Source organism: Hemitrygon akajei, chromosome 4, assembly GCF_048418815.1.
Source record: "Hemitrygon akajei chromosome 4, sHemAka1.3, whole genome shotgun sequence".
NCBI lineage: Eukaryota > Metazoa > Chordata > Chondrichthyes > Myliobatiformes > Dasyatidae > Hemitrygon > Hemitrygon akajei.
Window position 1 is genome coordinate 36,927,372 of NC_133127.1, and position 18,261 is coordinate 36,945,632.

The 18,261-nt window shown below is 45.5% G+C and overlaps 1 protein-coding gene across 1 annotated transcript in view; it reads left to right on the forward strand.

Annotated features, from left to right (window-relative positions):
* LOC140726245 (cyclin-dependent kinase-like 2) overlaps positions 1 to 18,261 on the forward strand; it is a 52,512-nt gene that overhangs the window by 9,951 nt on the left and 24,300 nt on the right. Inside the window, 6 exon segments of the mRNA XM_073042356.1 lie at positions 3,051 to 3,245; positions 4,478 to 4,615; positions 4,617 to 4,657; positions 7,718 to 7,830; positions 13,920 to 14,059; positions 14,257 to 14,345. Of these exon segments, the coding sequence (XP_072898457.1) occupies positions 3,051 to 3,245; positions 4,478 to 4,615; positions 4,617 to 4,657; positions 7,718 to 7,830; positions 13,920 to 14,059; positions 14,257 to 14,345 (716 nt within the window).

The window sequence follows — 18,261 nt, forward strand, 5'->3', positions numbered from 1 at the left end:
AGATTACAAGATATGGTGGTGAAGCCGGCTACTATCACATTCAAGAAAGAGCAGATTCTAAATGCCATGCCCTAATTCACAGGGGCGTGTCACTGTGTGAGTAGAGTATGGGGGTGGTACGAGATAACACTGTAGTTCAGTTGTGAATGGAACAGAGCGCGGACTGAGCGTGGAAGTGACACGATGACTTCAGTCCAGATTTTTCATGATATGCCAAATACAGAGGTGTCACATTGCTTTTCAACTATATGTCATGCTTTGAGCAAAGTCTAAGAGAACAGTAGGTTAACAGGAGATGAGGTGCTTACATGATCATTGTAATCATTTATGAGGCAATGGGGATCAAATGTTTCTAAGAAGTCATTAATTTCTAAAACTAGACCTGTAATTCCTCAGCTGGCCTCCTCCTATCGAGTGCCCCCCACTGCCCCTTTATCTTTATTACCCCCTTAGAAACTCCCATGGCCCAAATTACTGCCTACTTCAGGAACCACTGGTCTAACGCCTTCTGTAACATCACCATGGGACAGCCTTCACCAGAACGATTAAAGCAGTTCATGAAGGCAGCTTACCTCCTGTAAGGAAAAAGTTAAATATGATTCCTCCTTGGTATATGCTAAAATATCATGGAAGTCTGTAAGACAAATTGGTGTTAGCTTGGAGTGGGATTGTTTTGAGAAAGTACAAGTGGAACAGTACACAGCAATGTTTTGAGAAAGTCAAGCAAATACAAGTCTACAGTCATAACTGGGAAATGGTGGAAGATGTTGTCTGGCGTGGTAAGAGATGAGGGGGTGCAACTGGTACCACCACGGAATAGAAAAATACTTGTGAAACAGGTTTCGAAGGGTTTTAAAAGGGGCATTCTCTTCGTGCAAGTGGGAGAGTTTTGTCTTAGGTTAGGTTACGGCCATGTTGGTGTTAAGATAGGGAAAAGTGCTTCAAGTCTGAGTTAAAGTTTGGGGGAGAACAGGCTGTGTGTAGGATGGTTGGGTCAGTGGACCCCTCTGACATGTTTAGTGGATAACAAGTATTATTTTGATTTCTGTACTGCTAATACTGTAGACACTTTCCGTATTGCATTTATGCTGGTCCCAGTAGAGCATTTTCTTGTGGTTTAACGCGTGTGCAAGGTCTCCTTAGTCTGTGAATCCATATGCAAATGCCCTGAGCTGAATAAGAAAAGAACACAGAACAAATCTGAAAATAATTTTCCTTTCACCGCCACCTTCTCAGGGCAACTGAAGGTGGGCAATGAACGCTGACTTTGGCCTTAATGGTTCATTCACAAAGATGACTAAATGAAAAGTAGAAGTGTAAAGGGGATATTATAACCAGTAGGTTGGTAACTCCAGAAAGAAGTGAGGGAAGGAGAGTGGGTTTGGTCAGTGTGGTGGACATCAGGGATGTACCTCCTAAAAAGGCAAAGCATCTTCAAAATTCAAAGTGAATTTATCATCAAAGTACATTTGCAGTATATCACCATATACTACTCTAAGCTTCATTTTCCTGCAGGTATTCACGGCAGCACAAAGAAATATATTAGAATCAATGAAAACTGCTAAAAAAACAGACTGACAAACATCCAATGTGCAAAAGATGACAAACTGCAAATACCTGCAAAAAAATCAGATGATGATAACTTAAAAAAATAAAAAATAAGTGGGAACTGCCAAGAGAAATTGTTGAGAACGAAGTGTGGGGCTGTGGGAGAGAATGGGCAGAAGACTCACTGGGAACTCTTTCAAAGAGTGGTCACTGGCTCAGTGGAGTGAATGGCCTCTGCAGAATCACTCTATGATTAAAATTCCTGATTAATATAAAAATGAAAAAGTACTAGATATATTTAAATTAGCTTTTGTTCTGTTAACAATGAATATGTGAATATTCTCCAGTGACTTCCCTCCACTGGTCAATGTGTTTTTGATTTGAGTCCTATGTTTACGATGTCCTTGGGTGAGCAGACAAGTCTGAGCTTGCTGTGGAATGCAGCTTGTCCATTGCTTTGGCTTAGAGTCGTGCTTTCAGGTTCCTGCTGAGATAGGGAAATGTACGTCTGCCTGTGTATTTGATGTGCTTGAATGACGTGGTGGAGTGAGGGCTGCTTCCTGTGAAGATTTATTTCACACACATCTGATGTAGGTCAGTAGACCCTTCACTCTGTGCTGGCGTTCCCACCTCACAGTGACCTCCTCCCATTCCAGTCCATACCTCCCCATCCTGCTAAAGGCAAAAGCACTGCAGGTGCTGGAAAACTGAAATAAAAACAGTGAATGCTGGAAATACTCGAAGGATTCAGATCGCACCTGTGCAGGGAGAAACAGAGTTAATGTTTTGGGGTTGAAGACCTCCATTAAGCATTAACGTCAACCATTCCTTCTCTCCATATCTCCCTCTCCCTCTCCCTCTCCCTCTCCCTCTCCCTCTCCCTCTCCCTCTCCCTCTCCCTCTCCCTCTCCCTCTCCCTCTCCCTCTCCCTCTCCCTCTCCCTCTCCCTCTCCCTCTCCCTCTCCCTCTCCCTCTCCCTCTCCCTCTCCCTCTCCCTCTCCCTCTCCCTCTCCCTCTCCCTCTCCCTCTCCCTCTCCTCTTTAAACCCATCCCCACTGCACTCCTTGACCCCTCCATCTGTGGCAAGTCCCACATTCCTTCTGCTCTCTGTTCCCATCTTCACTTCTCTCCTGAAACTCTGGGAGCTGTAGCTACCTCTTCCAGGTGATCCACAGGGCCTTCTCCTTTCAAAGGATGGAGCACAGGTCTCTGTGCCAGTCAGCAGAAGTGTTTAACCTGTGAGGATGATTTGAATGGAAGGATCTCTGCATAGAAGTGAATCAACCTAAACCTGGACACAGATTCCTCTGCTCCCGTAGGTCTCACCGGGGTCTCAGTCTCTGTGGAATTCACCAAGGGCCCAGGTCCCACTCTCTCCCAGGACTTGCTTTTATTTATAAAATCTGGCTAGTTGCCTGGCTGTGTGACGACAATTGCTGACTTCGCTGGTAGCCTGGGATTGCAGTAACACCTAGGACAACTATTCTTCTTGTTTTTAACAGAGGCTTCGACACGAGAACCTGGTCAGTCTGTTGGAAGTCTTCAAGAAGAAAGGTCGCTGGTTCCTGGTCTTTGAGTACATGGACCGCACGCTCCTGGATGACTTGGAGCAGTTTCCCAAGGGGCTTGACTACACCAGAGTCAGGAGCTATCTGCTTCAAATCCTGCGGGGCTTGGCCTTCTGTCACAGCCACAACGTGAGTCCAACCTACCCTCTCAACAATGGCACCAGGACAACACCTTGTATTCTGTCTGGGTAGCCTCCAACCTAATGGCATCAACATCGATTTCTCCAACTTCCGGTAATGTCCTCCACCCACTTCACCATTCTCCATCTCCTTTTCCCCCTCTCTCCTTGCCCACCCATCACCTCCCCCCTTTTCTTTCTTCCATGGCCTTCTGCCCTCTCCTATCAGACCCCTCCTCCTACTGCCCTGTATCTCCTTCACCAATCAACTTCCCAGCTCTTTACTTCATCCCTCCCCCTTCAGGTTTCACCTATCCCCTCCCCCCACCTTTAAAATCTACTCCTCAGCATTTTACCTCCAGTCCTGCTGAAGGGTCTCAGCCTGAAATGTTGACTGTACCCTTTTCCACCGATGCTGCCTGACCTGCTGAGTTCCTCCAGCGTTTTGTGTCTCTTGTTTGTGAATGGCATCAGGATACGCCTTTGAAACTACGCTGGTCACTAAGGAGAGACTGGATAGACTGGGCTGTGTTCCTCGGACTGAAGGAAGCCTAGGGGTGACCTGACCAAAATGTATAAGGGGAGTAGATAGGGTATATGGTCAGAATCTTTTCCTTATGTTTGGCGTGTCTTAAGGGAAGAGGGTACAGGTTTAAGGCGAAATGTTTAGAGGGGTTCTGAGGGGGAATGACTCCCCCCAGAGGGTAGTTGGAATCTAGAATGCACTGTCTGAAGGGCTGGTGGAGGCTGAGAATCAAACACCATTGAAGAAGAATTGCATGTCGGAAAGGAACGGCTGGCTCCAGACCACTGGGATTAGTTAGTTAGGTACATTGGCTGTATTTTGCACTAGTGGTTTCGAATGACATAGCTGAGGGCCAGGAAACGATCCCTATGGTCCTCCACTCGTTGCCTCCCTCCAGCCTGAGTAGAACCCATTTATTCCTACCGTTTGCTTTCTACATGACCACTAGATTTGATTCCATGCTGACACACTGCATTAGCCACACCAGGCAGAATCACACAGGATGAGGCTATGAGGGAGCCTTTGATCAGTCCCTCCTTCTCTGCCACTCTTCCTTCAAGGTCCCTTTTGTAACCTGGTTGCACCTGGGTGTCTGTACAGGGAGCACAGTTAGTGTGTGCAACGTGTGTGTTTCACGTAGTTTATCGCCCTTCACCGGAGAGGGTTGGGGACAGAATGGAGGCTGTTGCCTTGTCACTTTGTAAGTTTTCTTTCAGATCATACACCGTGACATCAAGCTGGAGAACATCCTGGTGTCTGATGGCAGCGTGCTCAAGCTGTGTGACTTTGGTTTTGCCCGTACCCTGGCAGCCCCGGGGGAGGCGCACACCGAGTACGTAGCAACCCGTTGGTACCCGCGCACCAGAACTCCTAGTGGGAGACTCCACGTATGGCAAGTACGCATTATGATTCAGGAGCTGGGGGAAGGTATTCAAACCTCTGTTCCATTCTACCTTTCCAGTAGGGCTGTGTGCTCAGTATGGCTGCTCTTTATAATATATAGGAGCAGAATTAGGCCATTTGGCTCATCTATTCTGCTCCACCATTCAATCATGGCTGATATTTTTCCATCCCCATTCTCCCTCCTTCTCCCCATTATCATTAACCCCCTTTCCAATAAATAACATTAATCTCTGCCTTCCAGTCTTGATAACATCCTTGTGAATCTTTTCTACATCTTTCCTAAAGGCAGGTAACCAGAACCGTGCACAATACTCCAAGTGGGATCTTACTTGGCCTCCCACTGCCCCCTGTGGCAACAAATTCCACAGATTCATCGCCCTCTGGCTGCGGAAATTTCTCTTCAGCACAGTTTAAAGGGATGTCTCTTTATGCTGACACTGGGCCCTTGGATCCCAGACTCGTATTTTGCCTTTGTCCCAGCACTGGACTCTTCCTGTCAGACTGGGATCAGAACCCCTCAATTGACTCACAGATGAGGAATGGTAGAAGAGAGTTTGTCTCTCTCCCCCCCCCCCCCGTGTGTGTGAAACTGCTTCATTCCTTGAATGCTGTGGAAAGGCATGGGCGGTGTCAGGAGGTGAGTCGTTTGTCACAGGATCCCCAGCCTCTGACCTGTTCTTACAGTCACAATCTTCCTGTGTCCAGTCCCTGTCAATTGTGACCCCCCACCCCCAGGAGGTTGACAGAAAATGGTGGAAATACACAGAAAATCTGGCAGCATTCATGGAGAGAGAAGCAATTAATGTTACAGGTCAGGGATGTTTCATCAGAACCAAATAATGGTGCAGAGACAGGACTTCAATCTCTAAACATTATATGTTTCTCTCTCCACCAATGCTGTCTGACCTGCTGGGTATTTTCAACACTTGCTGGTTTTAGTTCAGATCTTCAGAACCTGAATTTGTTTTTTTGGATTTTTATTGACCCTGGGATGTTGATGGTGGGCAGATCACCATAGAATGTAAAGGTTATTAGTGGAACAACAGAATCTATTTGAACAGCAGCTGTTGAGAAGCAAACACTCAGTTTTATTTGTTTGTCTCCCTCAGCGAACAACTCCAACATGAAAATTGTGTCCCTTCATTCTAATCCCTGGTAGTTCTTGGCTTTCACTCTACCATTTCCTGAATTGGATCATCACCTACTGAACACACTGACCCTTCAACTGGAGTTACTGAGGGGGGTGGAGGTCACCAACGATGAAGGTTCATTGTAAGTTGGACTGTATTCCCTGGGGCAGAGAAGAATGAATGGAGATCTTATAGAAGTAGCAAAATTATGAGGGATATAGATAGGGTGAATAGCAGGCTTTTCCCCTTCAGGCTGGGTAAGACTGGAACTGGAGGTTGGGAGCCTGAGTGGGAACTTCTTCACCCAGCGTGGTCCAAGTGTGGAATGAGGTGCCAGAAGAAGTGGCAGATGCAGGATTCATTTGTAAAATTTAAGAAAAGTTTAGATAGGTATATGGATGAGAGGGGTTTGGAAGACTTGATGGAATTGGGCAGAACACCAGGTTTGGAATGGACTAGACTGGCCTTGCATTCTTTGCTCTATGACTCCACAAAGTATTAATACTCCGACAACAAGATTTCTCCCCATTGTAGCTGCCCCTCTTAATGATGCAAAAGGTCTTGTTTCTTTCAAAATAAAATTATAGGAATGTCACATTTTTCACTTACTGCAAAGTTCCTATGTTTTGTACATCGGTTTTAAAGATCATTATCCGAGAATCCATGGTGTCCTTTCAAGAGGGCGGGGTGCAGGATTGTCACAATATTGTGGTTGGTGGTGGATATCAGTGACGTGAGTAGAGGAGTTGGGACATCGTATTACAGGTGGACATCTCATTGGTGAGAACATACAGTACTTGGAGTATTGTGTGCAGTTTCGAGTGCCAGCATAGGAAGCATATGATTGGGCTGGAGATGGTGCAGGAAAGATTTATGAAGATATTACTTGGTCTGGAGGGCTTGCGTTATGCATGTTTTCCTTGCAGCGAAGGAGGCTAAGGGGTGATGCATTGAAGTTTATAATATCACAGGGGATCATATCTAAATTAGACGTTCGTAATGCTTTGATATGGACAGGAGAATCTAAAACTAGATGGCACAGGTTTAAGCTGAGAGTGGAAAGATTTAAAGGGGATCTGTGGGGCAATGTTTCCACATAGAGGATGGTGGATATTTGGAATGAGATGGTAGAGGTAGGTAACTTTATATTTAAAAGAATTTGGACAGATTCATAGAAAAGTATAATGGGAAAGGTTTATTGGGATATGCAGCAAAAATGTGCAAGTGGGAAAGTGCAGGTGGGTAACTTGGCCAGCCTGTAACAATGCTGTATGACTCCATGACTTTGATTTAAAAACTACCTCCGTCCCAGCTCTGCGCCTTGAGTGATCGCCTGCCAAGAAAATCAACAAAACCCCATCTCTATTTTGACAAACAGTGACTGAGCTTGGGAATTTCAAAACGTTCACCTGAGTGAAGCAATTTCTCCTCACCTCGCTCTTACACATCCTTAGTCTGGGATTGTGACACTGGCTCTAGTCTCCTCAGCTGGAAGAAAAGCTCTCCTTGTCGAAACCTGTGAGAATTTTGTCCATTTCCCTGCATGGATATAATGTTCTGATAAGTCGTGGTTGCAACAACTCCCAGAAATTGAACACCAGTAGCTTCACATCATCTCTCAGCTGTGGAGCCTGCTTCTCATGCTGGGGTATGTGAAAGGGGTCAACATTACCACAGGGGTTCACTGGGCAGTTGTGGCAGAAAGAAGTGTCTCCTCATGCCCCCACCCCATCTATACCACCTGTAACTACCCCTGCAAAACCACTACAGTGCAGTTTATGGCTGGTAAGAGTTCTGTACTGGTTTAGTTCACTTTCCCTGCTCTTGGGTCCATAATGAACTGAGGATCCCAATCGTTTAGCTATCACATGATCTGCACTTGCTGTTTAATGGTGAAATGCAAGTACATTTTGTTGTCCTCAGGTCAGTGGATGTTTGGGCCGTGGGTTGCCTGGTGACAGAGATGTTGACAGGAGAGCCGCTTTTCCCTGGAGATTCTGATATTGATCAGTTATATCTCATTATCAAGTGTCTTGGTGAGTGTTATAATTCAACTCCATTGGCTGGTGGAGGGGATTGTCATTTAAAACAATTAAAACCAGTTCATCTTTTCTTATATATATTCTTGGAAGCCAACATGTACCCCCCATCTCTTTCTGCCCTTGTGAAGGTAGTGGTGAACTGCCTTCTTCAACAAGCTAGTTTCTCTGGTGAAGGTGTCCCTCAGTGCGGTTTGGTGAGTTTCAACTCTGTGATAATGAAAGACCAATGATTGATCTCCAGGTCAGCAGGGGGCACTTGCAGGAGATGGTGTTCCCTGCACCTGTTGCCCTTGCCCATCATTTTGGTAGAGATCATGGTTTTGGGAAGTACTGTCAGAATCTCTCACCACAGGATATCCTGACCTGAGCTGCTCTGGTAGCTGTAGTAATTTTGTGGCTACTCTACTTGTGTTTCTGGTCGATGGTTACCTTCCAAATCAGAAGAATTAGGATCAGGTTCAGAATCATATTTATTATCAGCAAATTATATGATGTGAAAGTTTTTAATTTTCAGCAGCAGTACAGTGCAAAGACATAGAATTACCAAAACTTACAAAGATAAATAGTTAAAAAATGGTCAATCACTTATTGTTCATAGGTTCTGATGGCGGAGAGGAAAAAGCTGTTTCTCAATCGTCGAGTGTGAGTCTTCAGACTGCTTTACCTCCTCCCCAGTGGCAGTAAAGAGAAGAGACCATGCCCCAGATAGATGAGGTTCTTTAGTGATGGATGCCACTTTAGAAACATAGAAAACCTACAGCAGAATATAGTCACTTTGGCCCACAAAGCTGTGCCGAACATGTCCTTACCTTAGAAATTACCTAGGGTTACACATAGACCTCCATTTTTTTCTAAACTCCATGTGCTTGTTCCAGGAGTCTCTTAAAAGACCCTATTGTATCCGCCTCCACCACCGTTGCTGGCAGCCCATTCCACACACTCATCACTCGCTGCGTAAAAAAACTTAACCCTGACATCTCCTCTGTACCTACTTCCAAGCACCTTAAAACTGTGCCCTCTCGTGCTAGCCATTTCAGCCCTGGGGAAAAAGCCTTTGACTATCCACATGATCAATGCCTCTCATCATCTTGTACACCTCTATCAGGTGACCTTTCATCCTCCATCGCTCCAAGGAGAAAAGGCTGAGCTCACTCAACCTATTCTCATAAGGCATGCTCCCCAATCCAGGCAACATCCTTGTAAATCTCCTGTGCGCCCTTTCTATAGTTTCCACATCCTCCCTGTAGTGAGGCGACCAGAACTGAGCACAGTACTGCAAGTGGGGTCTGACAAGGGTCCTATATAGCTGCAACATTACCTCTCGCCTCCTAAATTCAATTCCACGATTGATGAAGGCCAATACACCGTATGCCTTCTTAACCACAGAGTCAACCTGTGCAGCTGCTTTGAGTGTCCTATGGACTCAGACCCCAAGATCCCTCTGATCCTCCACACTGCCAAGAGTCTTACCATTAATACTATAATCTGCCATCATATTTGACCTACTAAAATGAACCATCTCACACTTATCTGGGTTGAACTCCATCTGCCATTTCTCAGCCCAGTTTTGCATCCTATCAATCTCCCTTTGTAACCTCTGACAGCCCTCCACACTATCCACAATACCTCCAAGCTTTGCGTCATCAGCAAACTTACCAACCCATCCCTCCACTTCCTCATCCAGGTCATTTATAAAAATCACGAAGAGTAAGGGTCCCAGAACAGATCCCTGAGGCACTCCACTGGTGACTGACCTCCATGCAGAATATGACCCGTCTACAACCACTCTTTGCCTTCTGTGGGCAAGCCAGTTCTGAATCCACAAAGCAATTTCCCCTTGGATCCCATGCCTCCTTACTTTCTCAATAATCCTTGCATGGGGTACCTTGTCAAATGCCTTGCTGAAATCCATATACACTACATAGCCTCCAATAGATGGTGGGGAGGGTTGCATCATGATGGAGCGAGCTGAGTTGACAATCCTCTGCAGTATTTTGTGATCCTTTGTACTGGAAACTCTATAGTATGATGTGATGCAACCTGTCAGGATGTTGATGGTTTAGATGCTCCCTTGATGGAGATGATTGCTACCTGGTAATGTGCTATGATGTTACTTACCACTTGACACCCATGCTCCAGTCTTACTGCATGTAGGGATAGGCTGGTTCACTTGCTGAGCAGGTGAATGGGATAGAATATTATGCAAACCTCAGTGAACATCCACACCTCTGACCTTATGATAGAATGAAAGCCTTGATGAATCTGAAGTAGGTTGGGCACACGACACTATCCTGATCAACTCCTGCAGAGATGTCCGGTATCTGGCATGATTGACTTCCAACCATCACTACCATCTCCCTTTGTGGATTGTGTGATTCCAAAAAGTAGAACAGTGGACTGTATCCCCTTCAATTTCCAAAAGTTGCAGATCACCAAGACTGCCTTTTGCTGTTCCAACACTCCTATGAAGCTTCTTGGGCTCTTTAGAATGTTAAAAGAACTATGCAAGTCGAATCTGTTGTTGGCATTAACAATATGCTGTTGCTTCCTCAGCACACTCAAAGAAGGGTAGGGCACATACAGTAAGTGGTAGGACTTTAATGATTGTTGATGAACAGAGAGACCTGAGGTCCAGTTTTGCTGTTGCCTAAAACTGGCAACTCAGGCCTATAGGGTGGTAAAAATGAGTATGGAATGCTTGCCTTCACAGGTCAGTGTCGAGCATGTGAGAGTTAGGATGTTGTGTTGCACCTTGCTGCTTAGACCACACATTAAGTACAGTGTACAATTCTGGTCACCAGACTATGAGAAAGATGAGGTTGCACTTGAGTGAGTGCAGAGGAGATGTTGTCGGGATTGGAAGTCTTTAGTTATGGGGAGAGATTGGATATGTTGGGCTTGTTTTCCCTGGAGTGACCTGTTGGTATTATATAATTACAAGAGACACAGATAGGGTAGATGGACAAAAATGTTATCCCATTTTTCCATGCCTAATTTCCTCCCATGTCCCAAAAATGTGTAAGTTGGTGGTTAGCTGGCTGCTGTGAATTGCCCTGTGTGTGTGGGTGAGGGATAGAACCTGGGGCAAGTTGATGGGAAAGCAGGACTGGTGCAAATGGCTGGCAGTTTGTCGGTGTGGGCTCCGTGGACGGAGGGGGCTGTTTCTGTACCTTATCTCTCTACAGCTTTGTAGCAGAGGTATCAGAAACGAGGGCACAGTTTTAGGTGAGTGGAAGGAGCCTTAGAGGGAATCTAGGGCTATGTTTTTAACCCACGGAGCAGTTGATATCTGGAACTCACTGGCAGAGGAAATGGAATCAGATGCAATCACTTTGTTAGAGATATTTAGACCAAAACCTAAATAAGCAAAGCATAGAGAGAAATGGGCTTAATGTGGGCATATGGGATTGGTGTACAGTCCTGTGCAACAGTCTTAGGCACATATATATAGCTAGGGTGCCAAAGACTTTTCACGGTACCGTAGTAATTTTACGTATTGCACTGTACTGCAAGAAAACAAATTTCATTACATGCAAGTGATGATATACCTGATACTGATATGGGTCTCTGTTGTAGACTGAGAGTGGGAATGGGGCAGGGAGAAGGGAATTGTGGATGAGAAAAGGGAAAGGAAGAAGGAGGGAGTGGGAAGCACCAGGGAGACATCCTATAATAATCAATAAACCTATTATTTGGAGTCAAATGACCTGACCTGGTGTCTCAGGGCTGGGTGTGCACCATCCCCCGCCCCCACCCCTGGCACTCCTTCTCTACCACCTGTCCCACACCCCTCCTGCGGTGCTCCCCCCTCACCATTCCCATTGCTCAGCTCCATGTTGACAAACACAGTCCTGTATACAGTCTTAGACGTAAAGTGGGTATGGGCAAATGGGACTGAAGTGCCTGTTCCTGTTCTGTGCCACTCTATGGCTCAGTGTGATCTGAAAGTGCCTGAGAGGATGCTGAGTGTTTGTCAGGAGGGACAGATAATGAGATGGACTTGAGATGAACGTGTGTGAAAGGTACTGCTTCCAGCACCACCACTACTGACTGACCATTACCTGTGCTGTTCTAAGCTTGGGGAGTGGTCCTTTGAGGGTGGGGATGAGCTACACTTCATGGGTGAAACGGAGTGGGGTTGTCATTGCCTAGCCTGCTCACGCAATCCCTGGTGGAGTGGGTGTTGGTTCTGTGAGAGGTGCCAAGAGCAGTGGGCCCTCCCGGGCTGGACTCTCGGTGCGAGGGCACACTGAAGACTGACTGCTGAGGGAGCTCTGCTTGTTTAGGCCAGGAACTGGCATGGCCGTGCAGAAGCTTTGTAGTTGGCAGCTTCCAGTGGAGCAAGCACAATGGCGGTTGGGGGTGGGGGGGGGGATGTCAGAGAATGCCTGAGAGACTGTATTAAAGTTGCATTAGCATAGTTATCCACATGTTGCTATGGGGCCAGTGACACGAGGGTTTCAGAGCAGCTTCGCCTCGGGCACCACTGGAAGATTCTGGGCCATTGTTCTGATCAAAATTACCTCTTCTGAGCAGTACAAACTTGTGCTTCACCCTTGACCTTCACACAGTCCCAAGCTTCAGGACAACCACAACATTGACACAACATGAACACTGATTAATTTTGTACCAGAACAACTTTGGCTGAACTTTTGCTTGAATCGTTAATATCCCATTAATTATTTACTGGCTTTTCCATTAAACTTTCATGACTGACTGTGCTTTGTGTCTCTGTTATTCTGGAGCCTCGTTGTGTTAATCGTTCACTGAAGATCCTCCTTCCCTTATTCCATGACCCACTTTCCTCTCCTATTTGTTTTTTTTTCTTCAGCCCTTTACCTCTTCCACAGATTTCCTCCCAGCTTCTTACTTCTCCCCCACCCACCTTCCCCCCTCACCTGGTTTCACCTATCATCTGCCAACTTGTGTTCCTTCCCCCACCACTTCTTATTCAGCCTTCTGCCCCCTTCCTTTCCAATCCTGATTGGCTCGGAACTGCCCGACTTGCTGAAGTCCTCCAGCATTTTGTGTGTATTCTTCAATGAAGATGACTGCATTAGGGTGGTTACTGAGTCCTGTTAGCCATGGGCAATTTACTGTGTGGGACTGACTAACCTAGCTCACCAAGACAAAAACCTGCACTCGAAAGTCTGTGCGAAACAGACCAATTGGTTCACCATGTGATCAATCAGCCGCATACACACTTGTCACTTTCTTACAATTGATCCAATACTGTTCAGATATATTTGCAAGACAGAAATTGTATGGAATTTGGAGGGGAACCTGCATGCGGCGGTGCTCCCTTGCATCTGCTACCTTTGTCCTTGTGGTAGTGGTCCTGGATTTGGGAGAAGATGTTGCCGGAATATTCTGGGCAAGTAACTGCAGTGCACATTGTAGATGTGCTCACTATACCCCACTGCGCTGGTGACAGAGGAAGGGTGTGTTTGCACTGGTCTTGGTGAGGTGCAAAGTATCAATCGGTGAACAGGCTATGGGTAAGTAAAAGCTGCTGGATAGCACTATCATTTTGTGATTACTGAGAGCCGACTGATTGTGATGTGAATAGCCACGTTGGATTTGACCTGCTTCTTGGTGAACGTGACAGACCACGTTGCTGGGTAGATGCCAGTGTTGTAACTGGCCTGGAACAGCCTGGCTGGAGGTACAACTGGTCATCAGTATGACAGCTACAGATGCTGCCTGCTTTTGCCTTTTTTCTATAAGGATGTTAGGGGGTAGGGGTTAAGGGGAGGGGGGAAGGGTATATATATATTTTTTTCATATATTTTCTTTTATTTCTGCAATTATTTGAAAACTCAATTAAAAAAGTTTGTTATAAATAAATAAATAAATAAATAAACATTCCATCGAGTGACATTAATCAGCTGGGGACTGGCGTCTGTGATAGTTGCCCAGAGCTTTCCTGTGAACCTGCATTCGTGCTCACAGACAACACATTCTAGTCCTTAACAAAGGGTAACTCTTCCTAAATCTTCATACATGACACATACCAGTGAGGCTCTCACCTGTACTTCCAACCTTCACCTACTCCAATAATTCCAGGAATTTTTCTGTCACAGGAAATTTAGTTCCAAGACACCAGGAACTTTTCTACAAGAATCCCCTCTTTGCTGGACTACGTCTTCCCATAATCACGGAAACCAAACTTCTTGAAGAACGCTATCCCAAAATACCCCCGATGGTAATTGATTTGGTAAAGGTACGTACATGATTCTGTTAGAGTCAGGGACAGGGCAAAGATCAAGGGCATTCAAAGTTGGTCTTTAAAGGCACAATACATATGCTAGCTTCACGTCACATGCTGGTGATAATAAATCTGATTCTGATTCTAGTTCTTGTTGCTAGGGGTAGATTATACTGTGTCATTGCTGCAAACTGTTTCTTATGTGTTTCCAGAAATGTTTGCACATTGATCCGAATAAAAGATCATCGTGTACTGAGTTGCTGGAGCATGTGTATTTCACAAAGGACAGCTTCCCTGACAGGTGAATGTCCATTTTGTTGGGTTGCAACTCCTTCTAGTTGGAAGAAAACTACACGGGTGAAAACATTGTGGCTTTCCCACTCAAGTACTGGGAGGTGAGATCATGGGGTGAGAGGAATTTTTGATTAAGCCTCAAGAATAATTCATTCTAATAATGACAATCTTGTTCATTTCACTCATTAGCTAGAAGAAGGGATGGCATCATTCTGATGGGCATGTTGGGAGACCGGTGACTAGAGAGAATGACAACATTGGGATGTCATGTGACCCTAGATCTCTGATATCTCTGGTATCTGTTTATCATACATCTGTTCCTATTGGGATCACTTTGCCCCGATTTCTGTTTCCTGGGGATTTCTGTTCTCCTCTAATATTACCCTGATCATTCATAATATCCTCCTTCCCCCCAAATCCACTTGAGGCCTTGTCTTTCAACGCCTGAGCCTCATCCCCTGTTGATTTCTCTCTACCTCTCTCTCTAAGGTGCTCCTTAAAATCAGCTTCTTTGACCAAGCTGTGGTCACTTGTCTCTTTCTGAGGTTTACTGTTAATTTTTATTTGATATTTACAACAATCTGTTGTGAAACTGGGTGAAAATCTCACCATTTGGGTTCTCTCTCTCCCTCTCTCTATCTCTTTCCTTGCCCTATCTCCCACCTCCACACCCTCCCTTGTCCTCTATCTCTTTCCCTCTGACAACCCCTCACTCTCTCCCTCCTTCTCTCTCTTTACATCTCTCTCCTACCTCCATAACCTCTCTCTCTCTCCTGCCTTCCCTCCCTCTTCCCTCTCCTCACTCCCCACTGTCACCCCGACTCCGCTCACCCCTACCCCCCGCCCCCACTGCCCTCATCATTGCGACTGCTCTATTGTTATATTTCCAGTGCTCAGCAAAACTCCAGTTGTTTGAATCCTTGGGCACATTTCCCAGATTATTGAATAGTACCCACATTAAAATCCTAACAGACTTTGCTTTGCAAACATCATGGGATTGTCTAACTTATTAGATCCAGCGGCATTGACTCAAAAATGCACCTTGGCGGAGAGTCAGAGAGCAATCCAGAGCAGAAACGGGCCCTTCATGGAACATAGAACAATACAAAACATAGAAACATAGAAAACCTAGAGCGCAATACAGGCCCTTCGGCCCACAAAGCCATGCTGAACACGTGCTTACCTGAGAAATTACCCAGGCTTACCCATAGCCCTTTATTTTTCTGAGCTCCATATACCTGTCTCTTAAAATACCCTATCGTATCCACCTCCACCACCGTTGCTGGCAGCCCATTCCACGCACACACCACTCTCTGTGTAATAATAAAAAAAAAAGCTTACTCCTGACATCTCCTCTGTACCTACTTCCAAGCACCTTAAAACTGTGCCCTCTCATGCTAGCCATTTCTCCCCTGGGAAAAAGCCTCTGACTATCCACATGATCAATGCCTCTCATCATCTTATACACCTCTATCTGGTATTACCTCTCGGCTCCTAAACTCAATCCCATGATTGATGAAGGCCAATGCACTGTATGTTTTCTTAACCACAGAGTCAGCCTTGAGTGTCTGATGGACTCGGACCCCAAGATCCCTCTGATCCTCCACATTGCCAAGAGTCTTACCATTAATACTATATTCTGTCAAATGAACCAAAATGAACCACCTCACACTTATCTGGGTTGAACTCCATACGCCACTTCTCAGCCCAGTTTTGCATCCTATCAATGTCCCACTGTAACCTCTGACAGCCCTCCACACCATCCACAACACCTCCAACCTTTGTGTCATCAGCAAATTTACTAACCCATCCCTCTACTTCTTCATCCAGGTCATTTATAAAAATCACTAAGAGTAGGGGTCCCAGAACAGATCCTTGAGGTACACCACTGGTGACTGACATCCATGCAGAATATGACCTGTCTACAACCACTCTTTGCCTTTTGTGGGCAAGCCAGTTCTGGATTCACAAAGCAAGGCCCCCTTGGATCCCATGTCTCTTTACTTTCTCAATAAGCCTTGCATGGGATACCTTATCAAATGCCTTGCTGAAATCTATATACACTACATCTACTGCTCTACTATCAGCAATGTATTTAGTCACATCCTCAAAAACTTCAGTCAGGTTCGTAAGGCATGACCTGTCTTTCACAAAGCTATGCTAACTATTCCAAATCATATTATGCCTCTCCAAATGTTCATAAATCTTGCCTCTCAGGATCTCCTCCATCAACTTATCAACCACTGAAGTAAGACTCACTAGTCTATAATTTCCTGGGCTATCTCTACTCCCTTTCTGAATAAAGGAACAACATCCGCAACCCTCCAATCCTCTGGAACCTCTCCTGTCACCATTGATGATGCAAAGATCATCGCCAGAGGCTCAGCAATCTCCCCCCTCGCCTCCCACAGCAGCCTGGGGTACATTTCATCCAGTCCCGGCGACTTATCCAACTTGATGCTTTCCTGCACATCCTCTTTCTTAATATCTACATGCTCAAGCTTTTCAGTTTGCTGTAAGTCAGCCTTAAAATCACCAAGATCCTTTTCCGTTGTGAATGCTGAAGCAAAGTATTCATTAAGTACCTCTGCTATCGCCTCCGGTTCCATAAGCACTTTTCCACTGTCACACTTGATTGGTCCTATTATCTCACGTCTTATCCTCTTGCTCTTCACATACTTGTAGAATGCCTTGGGGTTTTCTTTAATCCTCTCCGCCAAGGCCTTCTCATGGCCTCTTCTGGCTCTCCTAATTTCAGCCTCTTCTGGCTCTCCTAATTTCTTTCTTGAGCTATCTGCCAGCCTTATAATCTTCTTGCTCTCTACCATTACATAGCTTTTTGAACTTTTCATAAGCTCTTTTCTTCTTGACTAGATTTACAACATCTTTGTACACCACGGCTCCTGTACCCTACCATCCTTTCCCCATCTCATTGGAATGTACCTATGCAGAACTCCTCGCAAATATCCCCTGACCATTTGCCACATTTCTTCTGTACACTTCCCTGAAAACATTTGTTTCCAATTTACGATTCCAAATTCCTGCCTGATAGCTTCGTATTTCCCCTTACTCCAATTAAATGCTTTCTTAACTTGTCTGTTCCTATCCCTCTGCAATGCTATGGTAAAGGAGATAGAGTTGTGATCACTATCTCCAAAGTGCTCTCCCACTGAGAGATCTGACACCTGACCAGGTTCATTTCCCAATACCAAATCAAGTACAGCCTCTCGTCTTGTAGGCTTATCTACATATTGTGTCAAGAAACCTTCCTGAACACACCTAATAAACTCCACCCCATCTAAACCCCTTGCTCTAGGGACATGCTAATCAATATTTGGGAAATTAAAATCTCCCACCACAACAACCCTGTTATTATTACACCTTTCCAGAATCTGTCTCCCTATCTGCTCCTCGATGTCCCTGTTACTACTGGGTGGTCTATATATAAAAAAAACACCCAGTAGAGTTATTGACCCCTTCTAACTTCCACCCATAGAGACTCCGTAGACAATCCCTCCATGACTTCCTCTTTTTCTATGGCAGTGACACTATCTCTGATCAACAGTGCCATGCCCCCACCTCTTTCGCTTCCCTCCCTGTCCTTTCTGAAACCTCTAAAGCCTGGCACTCGAAGTAACCATCCCTGCCCATGAGCCATTCAAGTCTCTGTAATGACCACAACATCAGAGCTCCAAGTACTGATCTGCTCTAAGCTCATCCGCTTTGTTCATGATACTCCTCGCATTAAAATAGACACATCTCAAACCCTCAGTCTGAGAACATCCCTTTTCTATCACCTGCCTATCCACCCACTTGCACTGTCTCCAAGCTTTCTCTATTTGTGAGCCAACTGCCCCTTCCTCCGTCTCTTCAGTTCAGTTCCCACCCCCCAGCAATTCTAGTTTAAACTCTCCCCAGTAGCC